General features: G+C 41.9%; 1 protein-coding gene and 1 long non-coding RNA gene across 2 annotated transcripts in view; one reads left to right on the top strand and one right to left on the bottom strand.

Moving 5' to 3' along the window:
- The window catches only part of LOC141097904 (uncharacterized), a 109,658-nt gene that overhangs the window by 81,558 nt on the left and 10,636 nt on the right, over window positions 1-17,464 (top strand). The window lies entirely within an intron of this gene.
- Window positions 9,122-17,464, bottom strand: part of CFAP74 (cilia and flagella associated protein 74) — a 269,418-nt gene continuing 261,075 nt past the window's right edge. Inside the window, exon 39 of the mRNA XM_073585414.1 lies at window positions 9,122-9,343. Coding sequence (XP_073441515.1) covers window positions 9,245-9,343 — 99 coding nt within the window. The 3' untranslated portion in view covers window positions 9,122-9,244. The remainder of the gene's footprint in view (window positions 9,344-17,464) is intronic.

The raw sequence follows: 17,464 nt of genomic DNA, 5'->3' as shown, positions 1-17,464 counted from the left end.
CACTATATACAGAGTAAGGCGTTCAAAACCGGGAGTTTCTGCAACCCATTACACATTGATTTTGAATGTCCTAGCAATGTTACATTTCACCAGGCACCTAGCTTACTTGCCCTAATGATAACATCTCCAATTTCCGAAGCCAGACAGTGTTCACCACTTGAGAGTCCCCTTGTTATCCCAAAAGGGGTTAACCATATCTGATATAGTCAGACATTGATTTTGATTATCTTAGCAACGGTACATTTTCCACTTAAGTGGCCTCTGAACGGAAGGTGTAACACCAAACACCTAGCTTGGTTGTCCCAAGGATAAGCTTTAGCAGTTTGCGAGGCCAGACACCTCTCTGGCTTTATATTAAAAAGAGTCTGTCTTGATGAAACCTCTCTTTTAAGGCCAAGGATTGTGAAAGATGCAACTTGATGGTAATATAACCTGAGTACCCTAAGACACAATATTATCTACTATGTAGTGGAGAAGTCATAGAAAACATACTTGTTCCTTCTAAGATGCCAGGAAACACTGTCAAAACGTGTGCTGTATGCTCAACAGTTATGGTCTGGTTACTTGGACTTAATCCAGCAATTGTCTGTATGAGTGGACTGGCACCTTTGCAGCTCGACAGAAATACTTCAGGTTTGTTTGATTGCTGACCTTTCCAACATATTAATACAGAAAGTTCTCATTCTACCCAGTGCCACGCAGCATTCGGTGATGTAAGCTAGTTTATACGTAGAAGTTAATACAATCACCTTTCCACGTAACAACTACTAAACAGCACACAAAAGCTGATGCAGGATATATTTTACTGGGAAACAGGGAATCAAAAAGCTGTCCTTCATAATTATTGTGGCAATCAGCTTGCATTGCAAATGTTTAGCTTTTATGAATCACTTCCAAAGAAAAAAATCCTAAAAATAAAGCAATAGAGAAAACAAAAAACACAATCATTTTATTTATTTTACAAACTAGCGACATATGCATTGAAAGAATAATGTTATTGGGCTTTAACCCCTTCACCCCCAAGGGTGGTTTGCACGTTCATGACGGGCCAATTTTTACAATTCTGACCACTGTCCCTTTATGAGGTCATAACTCTGGAACATTTCTATGGATCCCGGTGATTCTGACATTGTTTTCTCGTGACATATTGTACTTCATGATAGTGGTAAAATTTCATTCAAATAACTTGCGTTTATTTGTGAAAAAAAGGGAAATTTGGCGAAAATTTAGAAAATTTCGCAATTTTCCAACTTTGAATTTTTATGCCCTTAAATCACAGAGATACGGCACACAAAAAACTTGATAAGTAACATTTCCCACATGTTTACTTTACATCAACACAATTTTGTAACCAAAATTTTTTTGTTAGGAAGTTATAAGGGTTAAAAATAGACCAGCGATTTCTCATTTTTGCAACACCATTTTATTTTTACGGACCATATCACATTTGAAGCCACTTTGAGGGGTCTATATGATAGAAAATACCCAAAAGTGACACCATTCTAAAAACTACACCCCTTAAGGTGCTCAAAACCACATTCAAGAAGTTTATTAACCCTTTAGGTGCGTTACAGGAATTTTTTGAATATTTAAAAAAAAATGAATATCTAACTTTTTTTCACAAAAAAAATACTTCAGGTTCAATTTTTTTTATTTTACCAAGGGTAGCAGGACAAATTGGACTGCAAAAGTTATTGTGCAATTTGTCCTGAGTCCGCTGATACCTGATATGTTGGGGGGAACCACTGTTTCGGCGCACGGCAGAGCTCAGAAGGGAAGGAGCGCCGTTTGACTTTTTCAATGCAAAATTGGCTGGAATTCAGATCGGACGCCATGTCACGTTTGGAGAGCCCCGATGTACCTAAACAGTGGAAACCCCCCACAAGTGACCCATTTTGGAAACTAGACCCCCCAAGGAACTTATCTAGATATGTGGTGAGAACTTTGAACCCACAAGGGCTTCACAGAAGTTTATAACGTACAGCAGTACAATTAAAAAATCATATTTTTTCCACAAAAATGATCTTTTCACCCTCAATTCTTATTTTTCCAAGGGTAACAGGACCCTAAAAGGTATTGTGCAATTTGTCCTGAGTACGCTGATACCCCCACATGTGGGGGTAAACCACTATTTGGGCGCATGGCAGAGCTCGGAAGGGAAGCAGCGCCATTTGAAGTTTTTGGCTGGAATTGAGATCGGACACCATGTCGCGTTTGGAAAGCCCCTGATGTACCAAAACAGTGGAAACCCCCCACAAATGACACCATTTTGGAACTAGACCCCCAAGGAACTTATCTAGATGTGTGGTGAGCACTTTGACCCCTCCAGTGCTTCACAGAAGTTTATAATGCCTGGGCGTGAAAATAAAAAATTCGTATTTTTTCCACAAACATGATCAATTAGTCCCCAATTTTTTTATTTTCCCAAGGGTAACAGGAGAAATTGGACCCCAAATGTTGTTGTCCAATTTGTCCCGAGTACGCTGACACCCCATTTGTGGGAGAAAAATACTGTATGGGCACACGTCGGGGTTCGGAAGGGAAGTAGTGACGTTTTGGAATGCAGACTTTGATGGAATGGTCTGCGGGTGTCATGTTGCCTTTGGAGAGCCCTTAATGTACCTAAACAGTGGAAACCCCCCACAAATGACCCCATTTTGGAAACTAGACCCCCTAAGGAACTTATCTAGATGTGTGGTTAGCAATTTGAACCCCCAAGGGCTTCACAGAAGCTTATAATGCCCGGGCATGAAAATAAAAAAATCGTATTTTTTCCACAAACATGATCAATTAGTCCCCAATTTTTTTATTTTCCCAAGGGTAACAGGAGAAATTGAACCCCAAAAGTTGTTGTCCAATTTCTCCTGAGTACGCTGACACCCCATTTGTGGGAGAAAACTACTGTATGGGCACACATTGGGGCTCGGAATGGAAGTAGTGACGTTTTGGAATGCAGACTTTGAAGGAATGGTCTGCGGGTGTCATGTGCGTTTGGAGAGCCCCTAATCTACCTAAACTATTGAAACTCCCCACAAGTGACCCCATTTTGAACACTAGACCCCCCACAGAACTTATCTAGATGTGTGGTGAGCACTTTGAACCCCCAAGTGCTTCACAGAAGTTTATAACGCCCGGGCGTGAAAATAAAAATCAGTTTTTTCCACAAAAATGATATTTTTGCCCCCAATTTTTTATTTTCCTAACGGTAACAGGAGAAATTGGACCCCAAAAGTTGTTTTGCAATTTGTCCTGAGTAGGCTGATACCCTACATGTGGGGGTAAAACACTGTTTGGGCGCATGGCAGATCTTGGAAGGGAAGGAGCACCATTTGACTTTTTCAACTCAGAATTGGCTGGAATTGCGATCAGACGCCATGTTGCATTTGGAGAGCACTTGATGTGCCCAAACAGTGGAAACCCCCAATTCTAACTCCAACCCTAACGCCAACACACCCCCTAACCCTAATCTCAGCCCTAACCCTAACCCTGGCCCTAACCCTAGCCCTAATGGGAAAATGGAAATAAATACATTTTCTTTTAATTTTATTATTTTTCCCTTGCTAAGGGGGTGATAACGGGGTGTTTGATTTACTATTTATGGCAGTATTTATTTTTGGCGGCTGTCGCACGCTAAAAGACGCTTTTTATTGTAAAAATAGTTTTTGCATCACCACATACTGAGAGCTATAATTTTTCCGTATTTTGACTCACTAAGGCTGGTTTCACACTTGCGTTTTTTTGCGCTGTTTTTTAGCGCAAAAAAAGCATGCGGTTTTTTTCTCTATACTTTAACATGTGTGCGCATATGTGCGCAAACACATGCGTTTGTACGCATTTGTATGTGCATGCGTTTTTTTGTACTGTGCGCTCGGGCGCACAAAATACATCCTGTTTCATTTTCTGTGTGTCCAACTTGCCACAAGAAAACGCATGCGCACGCAATGCGTTTTTTTTACAGCAAAACACTCATTAAAGTCTACGTATGCGTAAAAAAAGCATGCGTTTTTAAAAAAACGCATCAAAACCCGCAAAAAAACGTACACAAATGCATGATGCGTTTTTTTCATGCGTTTGTGTGTGCAAAAAACGCTCAGCAAAAAAACGCAAGTGTGAAAGTAGCCTGAGTCATATGAGGTCTTATTTTTTGCGGGACGAGTTGACGTTTTTATTGGTACCATTTTCGGGCACGTGACATTTTTTGATCGCTTTTTATTCCGATTTTTGGGACGCAGAATGAACAAAAACCAGCGTTTCATGAATACCTTTTGGAGGGGTGCGTTTGCACCGTTCCGCGTGCGGTAAAATTGATAAAGCGGTTTTATTCTTTGGGTCAGTACGGTTACAGCGATACCTCATTTAGGTCGTTTTTTTATGTTTTGGCGCTTTTATGCAATGAAAACTATTTTATATAAAAAGTAATTTTTGTATCGCTTTATTCTGCGAGCTATAACTTTTTTATTTTTTCGCTGATGATGCTGTATGGCGGCTCGTATTGCACTTTTTGTTTGGCGGTATGATAAATCATTATTTTTTGCTTCGTTTTTTGTTTTTATTTTTTAAGGGGTTCACTAAAGGGGTTAACTAATGGGATAGTTTTATAGGGCAGGTCGTTACGGACGCGGTGATACCTAATATGTGTACTTTTATTGATTGTTTTTTGTTTATTTAAAAAAAATGGATTTATTGGGGGAATTTTTTTTTTTTTTCTAATTTATTTGGCGATTTTTTTTAAATTATTTTAACACTTTTTTTTTTTTAACTTTATTACATAGTCCCAGGTGGGACATCACTGCCCTGTGACAGATCGCTGATCTGTCACATCACAGATCACTGTGACAGATCAGCAATCTGTCACAGGCAGTTCTGCAGACTTCCTCATGCCTGCGCTTTGCAGGCACTGAGGAAGTCAGCTCCCTACAGGCCCCCGAAGCCATCTTGGCTTCGGGGGCCTGTAGGGAAAGAGACCACCGCAGCAGCGCTGCACATTGCGCTGCCGTGGGGGCTCAGGGAAGCACGGAGGGAGCCCCCTCCCTGCCGATGCTTCCCTTTAACCCCCGGTACACCGCGATCATGTTTGTTTGTTTAATCAGCTGACACCCGGCCGCGATCAGCGGCGCTCACCACGTGGGCGCAGCTGATCGCGGTAGACGTACTATCCCGTCCATGGGCATAGGGGCCCGGGTCCCATGGACGAGATAGTACGTATGATGTCAGGAAGGGGTTAAAATAACTCTTGGGAACTTTCAATGCAAATTTCTAGTATGGAATATGACCCACCTCCTGACTCATCATTGGTTAGGCTGCTGCTCCGCCTTTCCTCCTGCTCTCGCTCCTCCTTCTCCATCACTACTCCTACTCTCTCTCCTCCTGCTCCGTCTCTCCTCCTGCTTGCTCTTCCTTCTCTGTCCCTCCTCCTGATCTCTCTCCACCTACTCTGTCCCTCTCCTGCTCTCTCTCCTCCTTCTCCATCCCTCCTCCTGCTCTCGCTCCTCCTTCTCCATCACTACTCCTACTCTCTCTCTTCCTGCTCGCTCTTCCTTCTCTGTCCCTCCTCCTGCTCTCTCTCTCCACCTGCTCTGTCCCTCCTCCTGCTCTCTCTCCTCCTTCTCCATCCCTCCTCCTTCTCCATCCCTTTCTGCTTTCTTTCCTCCTACTTCGTCCATCCTCCGTATCTTCAGGTTAGCCGCTAAGTACATACCCATGAGTTCTGATGGAAGTCAGTAAGTCTGTCCATGAACAGTGAATTTCTTTTACTCCAGGATCAGAATGATTATTAGTTACAGATTAACAACCACCAGTGAAGAAAAAATGAACTCCATTTACACCTCTCCTGGATCAAGTGTTGCTCACTGTCGCCTTCCTTTCCCCCTAATCTCTCTACTACTCCACAATGCATTTGGTTAGAATACCAAAGTGGCACACACGTAAGACATCCGTGATGCCAGCTGAGCATTCAGGTTCTACTATGGACAGCTTCCCTAAGAACTTGACAAACGCAGCTGTTCTTCATTGCTGGGTAACACTGCTATACCTGTCAGTTCTACCTTGACCCTTGTGACAAACCCAGCTCTGCTGAATTTCTGAGTATCTTTGCTATACCACTGTCTAGTCCTATCTTGGACTCTGAGATACAGTAGAGCTGAGTTTGTCACAGAGTCATCTCTGCTATATCACCACCAGTCCTGCATTGGGCGCTATCACAAACCTAGCACTGCTATATCACTGAGTCAACCCCAATACAAAGCTGCCAGCTCTGTACTGGATTCTGAGGCACAAACTCAGCTACAGTGGGGACAATAAGTACGGTATTTTATACACTGTTGATTTTGAAAGTTTTCCACCTACAAAGAATGGAGGTGTCTGAATTTTTACAGTAGGCTTCAACTGTGAGAGACAGAATCTCAAAATAAAAAACAAAAAATTACATTGTATGATTTTTAAATAATTAAATTGCATTTTATTGTATGAAATAACTATTTGATCACCTGCCAACCAGCAAGAATTCTGGCTCTCACAGACTTGTTAGTTTTTCTTCTTTAATTATCTGTATTAATTGCAACTGTTTGAACTCGTTACCTGTATAAAAGACACTTGAACACACAATCAATCATACTCCAACCTCTCCACCATGGTCAAGACCAAAGAGTTGTCTAAGGACTCCATGGACAAAATTGTAGACTTGCACTAGGCTGGGATGGGCTACAGGACAATAGGCAAGCAGCTTGCTGAGAAGGCAATAAATGTTGACACAATTATTAAAAAATGGAAGAAACACAAGATGACTTTCAATCTTCCTCAGGCTGGGGCTCCATGCAGGATCCTGACTCGTGGGGGGGAGAAGATTCTGATAATTAGTCCAGAACTCCACAGGAGGACCTGGTCAATGACCTGAAGAGAGCTGGGACCAAAGTCTCAAACATTACCATTAGTAACATACTGCGCCGTCATGGGTTAAAATCCTACAGGGCACGCAAGGTCCCCCTGCTCGTGCCAGCACATGTCCAGGCCCGTTTAAAGTTTCCCAATGATCGTCTGGATGATCCAGATGAGGCACGGGAGAAGGTCATGTAGTCAGATGAGACCAAAATAAAACTTTTTGGTATCAACTCCACTTGCCGTGTTTGGAGGAAGAAAAAGGATGAGGACAACCCGAAGAACACACTTCCAGCCATGAAGCATGGTGGGGAAACATCATATTTTGGGGGTGCTTTTTTTGCAAAGGGGACAGGACAATTGCATCATATTGAAGGGAGAATGGATGGGGTCATGTATCGCAAGATTTCAGCCAATAACCTTCTTCCCTCAGTAAGAGTATTGAAGATGGGTCATGGCTGGGCATTTCAGCATGACAATAATCTGAAACACACAGCCAGGACAACTAAGGCGTGGTCTAGTCAGTTTCCAGACCTGAACCTAATAAAAAATCTTTGGAGGAAGCTGAAACTCATTGTTGCCCAGTGACACAGTGACAGCCCTGAAACCTAAAAGATCTGGAGAAGATCTGTATGGAGGAGAGGGCCAAAATCCCTGCTGTAGTGTGTGCAAACTTAGTAAAGGAGTACAGGAAATGTCTAACCTCTGTAATTTCAAACAAAGCTATATGTCCCAAATATTAAGTTCTGTATTTCTATTGTATCAAAGACTTATTAAATGCAATAAAATGCAAATTAATTATATGAAAATCACACAATGTGATTTTTTTTCCTGGATTTTTTTTTTTAAGATTCTGCCTCTCACAGTTGAAGTTTACCTACAATAAAAATTACAGATCTCTCCAATCTTTGAAGGTGGGAAAACTTGCAAAATTGACAGAGTATCAAATACTTATTTTCCCCATCGTATATTGCGAAACAACTCAGCTCTGCTCCACTGGTTCTTCATTGCCAAGTCTCCTCTAGATCATTGAGGACTACAACTCTGTTGTGCCTGTTCTCGGATGCTGACGGAACACAGAATCTCTGTCAAAACTACAGTGGCCATGGCCAGGTAGTACGGATCCACCCCATTCATACATTTAGGGGGTAGATCTGCATTATCCGGTAACGGCAACTGTAGAAATGATAGGAGTTGCTGTGTTCCGGAAGTATCTGAGAACTTCTGGCCACTACCGGCACCAGCTGTTCGGCGTGAGTATCAGGCGTCGAACTCCCACTGATCAGATATGATGGCTTATTGGCTTGGCACATAACCCTATAAAACCCATAACCAAAGCCCTAACAAAAAATAAATAAAAACACTGAAAATTTGTTAGGTTTTTTTTTTCTTTTTACAGGGGACAGTTTGCACTGCTCTTCCGGCAGGTCAATGTCTCCCCTTTCACAAAATTACAAGAAATGCCGCATTCACAAATGGGTCTCATAGTTCGAGAACAAATTGGCGGTGGGTCTCCTGAACCCGAACTTGACAGCCTCATATATAGCTAGTTTGGGTCAGGACTCCAGTGGCCATTCTGTGAGTCGGTCGGTTCTTGGAAAGTGACACATGAATATATGAATGAGGTTTAAGGACAGGAGAGAGTTCAGCTTCATCCTTTCAGCCAAGCAATGACTGGTGGTATAGGCTTATCACCGCAATGTCGCTCTGATAATCCTATCATAGCTTTCCACCAAAAAGCGTATGTAAGTTAACGCTGGTTGCAGCACCAGCTTTACTGTACAGCGGTGCTAAAAAAAGGAGGCTCTGTGGAATAAAGCCAGTTAAAGATCGCTGGAAAAAAGGATTATCATTAGGGGATAAATGGATATGGTGTCATATGTTGTAGCAGGTGATATGTATGGCTATCAGCAATTTTTCCTGTTACGCATATCCAATAGGCCCACAATGTTCAAAGTCCATAGACTTGTATATATGTAAACATTTGGCCTCTGATTCAAGGTGGTCCTGAGACCACAACTCAGGAAATACATGGCATAGATTAAAATAATGTCTCATTCATTCCTAGGACGTAAATGAAAATGAACAAAAAAATATACAGAAATACACATAAATCTGCCACATATACATTACACACTTGGCATATTCCGCTATATTGCAGTCTACATGTCTATGTTCAGGTGCGTCCCCCCATTGCCTGTCTTTGAGAAAACTCCTGTTTAATAAAAAGTATTGAGTGGAGAAGGAATTAGTGTAATCCTATTTCTAAAACAAATGGTGCTTTATTTTTTCCAGGCGTTGAACAACACGTGAGTTTTCCATTTATTAATAATCAGCAGTTCAGGTGACTTAGCGCTAGTGTTTCCTAGTTTCATAATGACGCCAATTGTGTTGTGAGGATAACCTGGTACGTTTCAACTATATCGCCTTTCAATGTCAGTTTTGCGGTTGTTGTTATAGGGTTACTGGGCTGTAAAAGGAGAAGAAAAAAATAATTCAGTATGGCACACAATGCAGTGCTTAGGATTATGCAAAAGAATACATTATGGTACTGTGCAACCTTTGAGGTGCAATTGAGCACCCACTGACTTTTATGGGACCCTACATATTCCTCTTACTGTTTGTTTTTTTTCCAATAATGACCTGATCCATCAGATGCAATATTTTCCATTGCCTTTAGTGATAAATGACCCCATAATCCAACACAAAGCACCATATACTAAGGATCACCAGCTCCACAGTTCAGTCCTGCATAGACTTCACATCCCACTGTATTGTCTAATGCGGAGTGCAATCACGTTCGCAATTTCAGGATTTGGTGCAGTTTTTTACCCTTTCACAACCAATGACGTCATACAGTGGGTACAGAAAGTATTCAGACCTCTTTAAATTTTTCACTCTTTGTTTCATTACAGCCATTTGGCAAATTCAAAAAAGTTCATTTTTTTCTCTCATTAATGTACACTCTGCACCCCATCTTGACTGAAAAAACAGAAATGTAGAAATTTTTGCAAATTTATTAAAAAAGAAAAACTGAAATATCACATGGTCATAAGTATTCAGATCCTTTGCTCGCACACTCATATTTAAGTCATATGCTGTCCATTTCCCTGTGGTCCTCCTTGAGATGGTTCTACTCCTTCATTGGAGTCCAGCTGTGTTTAATTAAACTGACAGGACTTGATTTGTAAAGGCATGAAAGCCCACATAGAGTTTGCGAAAAAACACATGAAGGACTCCCAGACTATGAAAAATAAGATTTTCTGGTTTGAAGAATCGAAGATATCACCAAAAAGTTCTAACTCTAAGCGGTATGTGTGCAGAAAACCAGGCACTGCTCATCATCTGCCCAATACAATCCCAACAGTGAAACATGGTGGTGACAGCAACATGCTATGGGGGTGTTTTTCAGCTGCAGAGACAGGACAACTGGTTGCAATTGAAGGAAACATGAAAGCGGGCAAGTATAGAGAAACCCTGGATGAAAACCTCTTCCAGAGTGCTCTGGACCTCAGACTTGGCCGAAGGTTCACCTTCCAACAAGACAATGACCTTAAGCACACAGCTAAAATAACAAAGGAGTGGCTTCAGAACAACTCTGTGACCATTCATGACTGGCCCAGCCAGAGCCCTGACCTAAATCCAATTGAGCATCTCTGGAGAGACCTGAAAATGGCTGTCCACCAACGTTCACCATCCAACCTGATGGAACTGGAGAGGATCTGCAAGGAAGAGGCAGAGGATTCCCAAATCCAGGTGTGAAAAACTTGTTGCATCATTCCCAAGAAGACTTATGGCTGTACTAGCTCAAAATGGTGCTTCTACTCAATACTGAGCAAAGGGTCTGAATACTTATGGCCATGTGATATTTCAGTTTTTCTTTTTTAATAAATGTGCAAAAATTTCTACATTTGTTTTTTTTTAGTCAAGATGGGGTGCAGAATGTACAAAAATGAGAAAAAAAGAGAACTTTTTTGAATTTACCAAATGGCTGCAACGAAACAAAGAGTGAAAAATTTAAAGGGGTCTGAATGCTTTCTGTACCCACTGTATATAAGTCATTGGTCGTGAAAGGGTAAAAAAACGGCACCAAATCCTGAAATTGCCAACGTGATTGCACTCAGCATGAGACAATACAGTGGGATGTGAAGTCTATGCAGGACTGAACCATGGAGCAGATGACCCTTGGTATAAAGGGGTCTGAATACTTTCCGTACCCACAGTATATATGTCATCGGTCATGTCCCTACCTTTGATGCAGGATGCGGCGCTGCACCTGACAGCTGATCTGATCAGCTGTCATGTGCCTCTAACATTTGCGGGTGGATCCGAGATTCACCTCTAGCTGTAACGAGTTAAATGCTGCTATAAATCACTGATTGGCATTTAACACATGCCGGTCGGAAGCGCGTCACAACACCCGCCCATCGGCACACCCGTCACATGATCGCTGGACAATGATAGGTTGGCATGATAACCAGAGGTCTGCAGAAGACCCCAGTGCCTGTCTTTGTGAATCTCCTATGAATGCCGGCCATGTCCCAGCATTCATAGGAGATCATGAGTTCTGCTACAGATAGCAGGCCTCAGCTCTTCTACAAGTGCTTCTCACAAAATTAGAATATCATCAAAACGTTAATTTCAGTTCTTCAATACAGTGAAACTCATATAGAGTCATTACAAACAGAGTGTTTAGAATTGAGAGTCCTCATTGGTTGATACCTTTTAATGGCTAACTGAAAAGATGGTAACACATTGCAAACTTTTGAGACTACTCAGGTCTCTTCATCAGGCTAGACTAATACAACATCTGAAGAATCACATATTTATACACAAAACAGCACAGAAATAATGGCAATAGATAAGACAAGTGATGTGAAGCAGAATTGTCATTATGGGAGAAGGATAAACATAAATATTGGAACAGTTCATAGATAAGCAGTGTGAAGGTTTTATTGCCCTCTGATTGGGGTCTAGTTCTGTGTTGTGTGATGACCCCAGAAGGTCTGAAGAGCAAATTCCTTAATTGATGTAAAAAGACATAAATCCATGAGACACATTCATTCCTGCAATGAGAATTTCAAAAGTTTTCATAAATTTGTACTCAGAGACTCTTCTGTCTCTCTGAGACTTGAAGTTACCTTTTAATACAAGTAATTTAATGTCATCATGCTATGACCAGGGATACAAAAATGTTTGCCACCGGTAGATCCATTCTTTTTTCTCATATTGTGTAACGAAGAGAATTCATCCTTGTTCTCTGTTTTTGCCCTGTCGCCCCCACATACAGACCCCCAGTTGGACATTTTGTACAAATAATTAGGTACACCACATTAGATATTAGACATTAGATATACACCATATTCTTCTATCTACTGGCTAACACGGTACAAAGATATATATATCTTTCCTGTACAGAGTGAGCTATTTCAAGTGTTTATTTCTGTTAATGGTGATTATGGCTTGCAGCCAATAAAAACCCAAAAGTCATTATCTCAGTAAATTAGAATAATTAACAAAAAACACCTGCAAAGGCTTCCTAAGGTTTCAAAAAGGTCCCTTAGTCTGTTTCAGTAGGCTCCACAATCATGGGGAAAACTGCTGACTTGACAGATGTCCAGAAGGCAGTCATTGACACACTCCAGAAGGAGGGTAAGCCACAAAAGGTCATTGTTAAAGATGCTGGTTGTTCACAGAGTGCTGGATACAAGCATATTAATGGAAAGATGAGTGGAAGGAAAAAGTGTGGTAGAAAAAGGTGCACAAGCAACCGAGATAACCGCAGCCTTGAAAAGATTGTGAAGAAAAGGCCATTCAAAAATTTGGGGGGAGATTCAAAAGGAGTAGTCTGCTGCTGGAGTCATTGCTTCAAGAGCCACCACACACAGACGTATCCAGGACATGGGCCACAAGTGTCACATTCCGTGTGTCAAGCCACTCATGACGAATAGACAACGCCAGAAGTGTCTTACCTGGGCCAAGGAGAAAAAGAACTGGATGTTGCTCAGTGGTCCAAGGTGTTGTTTTCAGATGAAAGTAAATTTTTCATTTCATTTTGAAATCAAGGTCCCAGAGTCTGGAGGAAGAGAGGAGAGACCACAATCCAAGCTGCTTCAGGTCTAGCGTGAAGTTTCCACAATCAGTGATGGTTTAGGGAGCCATGTCAGCTGTTGGTGTAGGTCCACTGTGTTTTATCAAGACCAAAGTCTACAAGGAAGTTTTAGAGCATTTCATGCTTCCCTCTGCCGACAAGCTTTTTGACGATGGAAATTTCATTCTCCAGCAGGACTTGGCACCTGACCACACTGACAAAAGTACCAATACCTGGTTTAAAAACAACAGTATCACTGTGTTTGATTGGCCAGCAAACTCACCTGACCTTAACCACAAAGAGGATCTATGGGGTATTGTCAAGAGGAAGATGAGAGACACAAGACCCAACAATGCAGACGAGCTGAAGGCTGCTATCAAAACAACCTGGGCTTCCATAACACCTCAGCAGTGCCACGGGCTGATTGCCTCCATGCCACACCGCAGTGATGCAGTAATTGATGCAAAAGGTGCCCCGACCATATATTTCAGTAGGCCAACATTTCGGATTATAAAATCATTTTTCAAGCTGGTGTTATAAAATATTCTAACTTACTGAGATTATGACTTTTGGGTTTTTATTGGCTGTAAGCCATAATCATCAACATTAACAGAAATAAATGCTCGAAATGGATCACTCTGTTTGTAATGACTATATAATATAGGAGTTTCACTTTTTTGTATTGAAGAACTGAAATAAACTATCTTTCTGATGACAGTCTAATTTTGTGAGAAGCACCTAAATGTGTAGCAGAGGTGGCTGGATGATCACAGCTACAAGTCTGCTAAGGAGACTACTGAAATCAGTAAAAAGTTAAAAAAAATTTTTTTTTAAAGAATATTAAAAATTTAAAAAACAAAGTTCAAATCACTGCCCTTTTGTCCCATAAAAAACAAATTTGGTATCACTGTGTTTAGAAATCTCCGATCTATCAAAATATAAAGTAAATTAATCCAATAGGTAAACGGCGGAACGAGAAAAACAATTGAAACACCATGATTACATTTTTTTGGTTGCTGCAACATTGCAATAAAATGCAATAAAGGGCGATCAAAACATCGCATATACACCAAAATGGTATCAATGAAAACGCCAGCTCAGAATGCAAAAAATAAGTCCTCACCCAGCTCCAAATCCAGGAAAATTAGAACATACGCCAGTCCTGTGGTACAGACCCTGTTATTAAGGAATCTTTAAAGATTAAAAATATCTATGACTGTGCTTAATTCCTGCAGTACTCGGGGGTGTATCCCATCCGGGCCCGGGGATTTGTCAATTTTAGTGATTTTTAGACGCCGCCGTACTTCCTGCTGGGTTAAGCAGGTGACATTTAATAGAGAATTTTTATCCCTGATCATGTTATCCGTCATGGGATTTTCTTGTGTAAATACTGTTGAAAAAAAAGTCATTTAGCATATTGGCTTTTTCCTCATCCTCATCCACCATTTCACCCAGACTATTTTTAAGGGGGCCAACACTATCATTTTTTAGCTTCTTACTATTTATGTAGTTAAAGAATATTTTAGGATTATTTTTACTTTCTCTGGCAATGAGTCTCTCTGTCTTAATCTTTGCTGTCTTGATTTGCTTTTTACAGAATTTATTTAATTTTCTGTATTTATTTAATGCCTCATCACTACCTACTTGCTTTAAGGCTGAGATCACACGTGGCTTTTTTTCGCGTTTCCGCGGCGGTTTTAACCGCGCAATTTTGCCACGAAAAATAAGCATCCCATGCATTCTTCTGGGATTCCACAATGCTGTGCTAATGCTGCGGTTTTTACCACGGCGGAATTGCTTTGCGGTAAAAAAACACAGCATGCTCAATAATTTCGCGGAATCGAGGCGATCCCGCACCCATAGGAATGCATTGTTCTGCTTACTTTCCGCATGCGGCTGTGCACACCATGCGAAAAGTAAGCAGAACATTTGTGTATGGTACCCACGGTCCGGAGGAGAGGAGACTGTCCTGCGGGCTTTGGGTACCATATCCCTGTAAAAAATAGAATTTAAAATAAAAAATATTGTTATTCTCACCTTCCGACTTCCCGCCTCTCTTCACGCTCCCGGTCCCAGTAAGCCTTTGCGAGCGATGACGTCCGTTCTCGCGGTCATTCGCGAGACGTCGCGATCCCGCAAGAACAGACGTCATCGCGGTAATTGTCGCAAAGGATTACTGGGACCGGGAGCGTGGAGAGAGGCGGGAAGGCTGCTCGGGACATCGGAAGGTGAGAATAACAATATTTTCTTTTTTTATTATTTACATTCTATCTTTTACTATTGATGTCGCATAGGCAGCCTCAATAGTAAAAAGTTGGTCACACTCGTCAAACACCATGTTTGATGAGTGTGACCAACCTGTCAATCAGTTCTCCAAGCGATGCTACAGATCGCTTGGAAAACGCTAGCAATTCTGCAAGCTAATTACACTTGCAAAATGCTAGTTTTTCCGTGGGAAAATCACGGGAATTTAAAATGCGATTTTCCCGGGGAATGGAATTCCGGAACTGTCGCGGTAATTTCTGCGAGAGTTCCGCTACGTGTGAACCCAGCCTAATTCACTAAATACTTTATTTTTATCTCTTATTGCGCCCCTTACAGCTCTATTTAGCCATAGTGGTTTCCTCCTATTTCTAGCATGTTTATTCCCATACGGTATATATTGTGCACAGGTCCTATTCAGGATGCTAATAAACGTCTCCCATTTTCTTTGTGTATTTTTATGTCTCAGGATATCGTCCCAGTTAATTGCACCAAGATCCTCTCTCATCCGTTGGAAATTTGCCTTCCTGGCATTTAGTGTCCTCTACTACACATCTTATTAAAGGATACATGAAAACTTATTTTGTGATCACTATTACCCAAGTGACCCCCAACCCTTATATTTGATATGCGGTCTGGCCTGTTGGTTAATATTAGGTCTAGCAGTGCCCCCCCTCTTGTTGGGTCCTGAACCAGTTGTGAAAGGTAATTGTCTCTCACAGTTGTCAAAAACCTATTACCTTTACTGGAACTGCAGGTTTCTGTTCCCCAATGTATTTCAGGGTAGTTGAAGTCCCCAATAATAATGACTTCTCCTTGAGTCGCAGCTTCATCTATTTGCTTTATGAGGATATTCTCTGTTGCTTCCATTATTTTTGGAGACTTATAACAAACCCCTATCAGTAATTTATTATTTTTCACCCCTCCCCTTATCTCCACCCACAGGGACTCTACATTTTCATTAGATTCATATATATTATCACGCAGGATGGGTTTTAAGGATGATTTTACATATAAACACACGCCTCCCCCTCGTTTATTTGTATGGTCATTTCTGAACAGACTATAGCCCTGTAAATTAACCGCCTAGTCATGGCTCTCGTCCAGCCATGTCACAGATATCCCCACCATGTCATAATTATGTTCCAACAATATTAACTCCAATTCCTCCATTTTGTTGGCGAGGCTTCTGGCATTAGTATACATGCACTTTATGTATCTCTCTGTACCTCTATTCTTTCTTAAATTATTAACTGTTCTAACCCCACCCCCACTTTCATATTTTGTGCCCAGGTCTCTATCTGCACTGTCTTCCCCTCCTATAAAAGGAATACCCTCCCCCCTTGTCCCTAGTTTAAACACTCCTCCAACCTTCTAGCCATTTTCTCGCCCAGCACAGCTGCACCATCCCCATTGAGGTGCAGCCCGTCCATAGCGTAGAACCTGTAGCCAACTGAGAAGTCGGCCAAGTTCTGCAGGAACCCAAACCCCTCCTTCCTACACCAATTCCTGAGCCACTTATTAACCTCCCTAATCTCCCGTTGCCTCTCTGGCGTGGCACAGGAAGTATTTCCGAAAATACCACCTTGGAGGTCCTTGCTTTAAGCTTACAGCCCAACTCCCTGAAATCATCTTTATGGACCTTCCACCTACCTCTAACTTTGTCATTTGTGCCAATGTGCACCATGACTGCTGGATCCTCACCAGCCCCTCCCAGTAATCTGTCAACCCGATCAGCGATGTGTCGGACTTGAGCGCCAGGTAGGCAGCACACCATTCGACGATCCCTGTCTTTGTGACAGATTGCCCTATCTGTTCCCCTAATAATTGAGTCTCCCACTACCAGAACCTGTCTGGCCTGCCCTAATCTCCTATTTCCCCCCTTACTGGAGCAGACACTCCTCCGGCTTTCAGAGGACATGCTTTGCTGCAGCAGTGCTACTCCTGCACTAACACTCCCCTCATCTGCCAACTTAGTAAAACTTATTGGGGTGTGCCAGATCAGGACTAGCCTCCCTGGTGCTCTTCCCTCTACCCCGCCTTCTAACTGTCACCCAGCTAGCTGCTTCATTGTCCTGCAGCTCCAACCTAGCATCCTCCCCCCCATCTATCCCATTGAGCGTCTGCTCAGTGAGCTGAAGACTCCTTTCCATATTGTCTATGGATCTCAGTGTTGCCAGCTGCACATTTAGATCCATTATCTGGGCTTCCAAATGCACAACGTGCGCACATCTCGCA

Source organism: Dendrobates tinctorius, unplaced genomic scaffold, assembly GCF_039654945.1.
Source record: "Dendrobates tinctorius isolate UK_male_01 unplaced genomic scaffold, ASM3965494v1 ptg000086l, whole genome shotgun sequence".
NCBI lineage: Eukaryota > Metazoa > Chordata > Amphibia > Anura > Dendrobatidae > Dendrobates > Dendrobates tinctorius.
The sequence above is the reverse complement of the archived record's forward strand: the minus strand, read 5'-3'. Positions and strand labels throughout refer to the sequence as shown.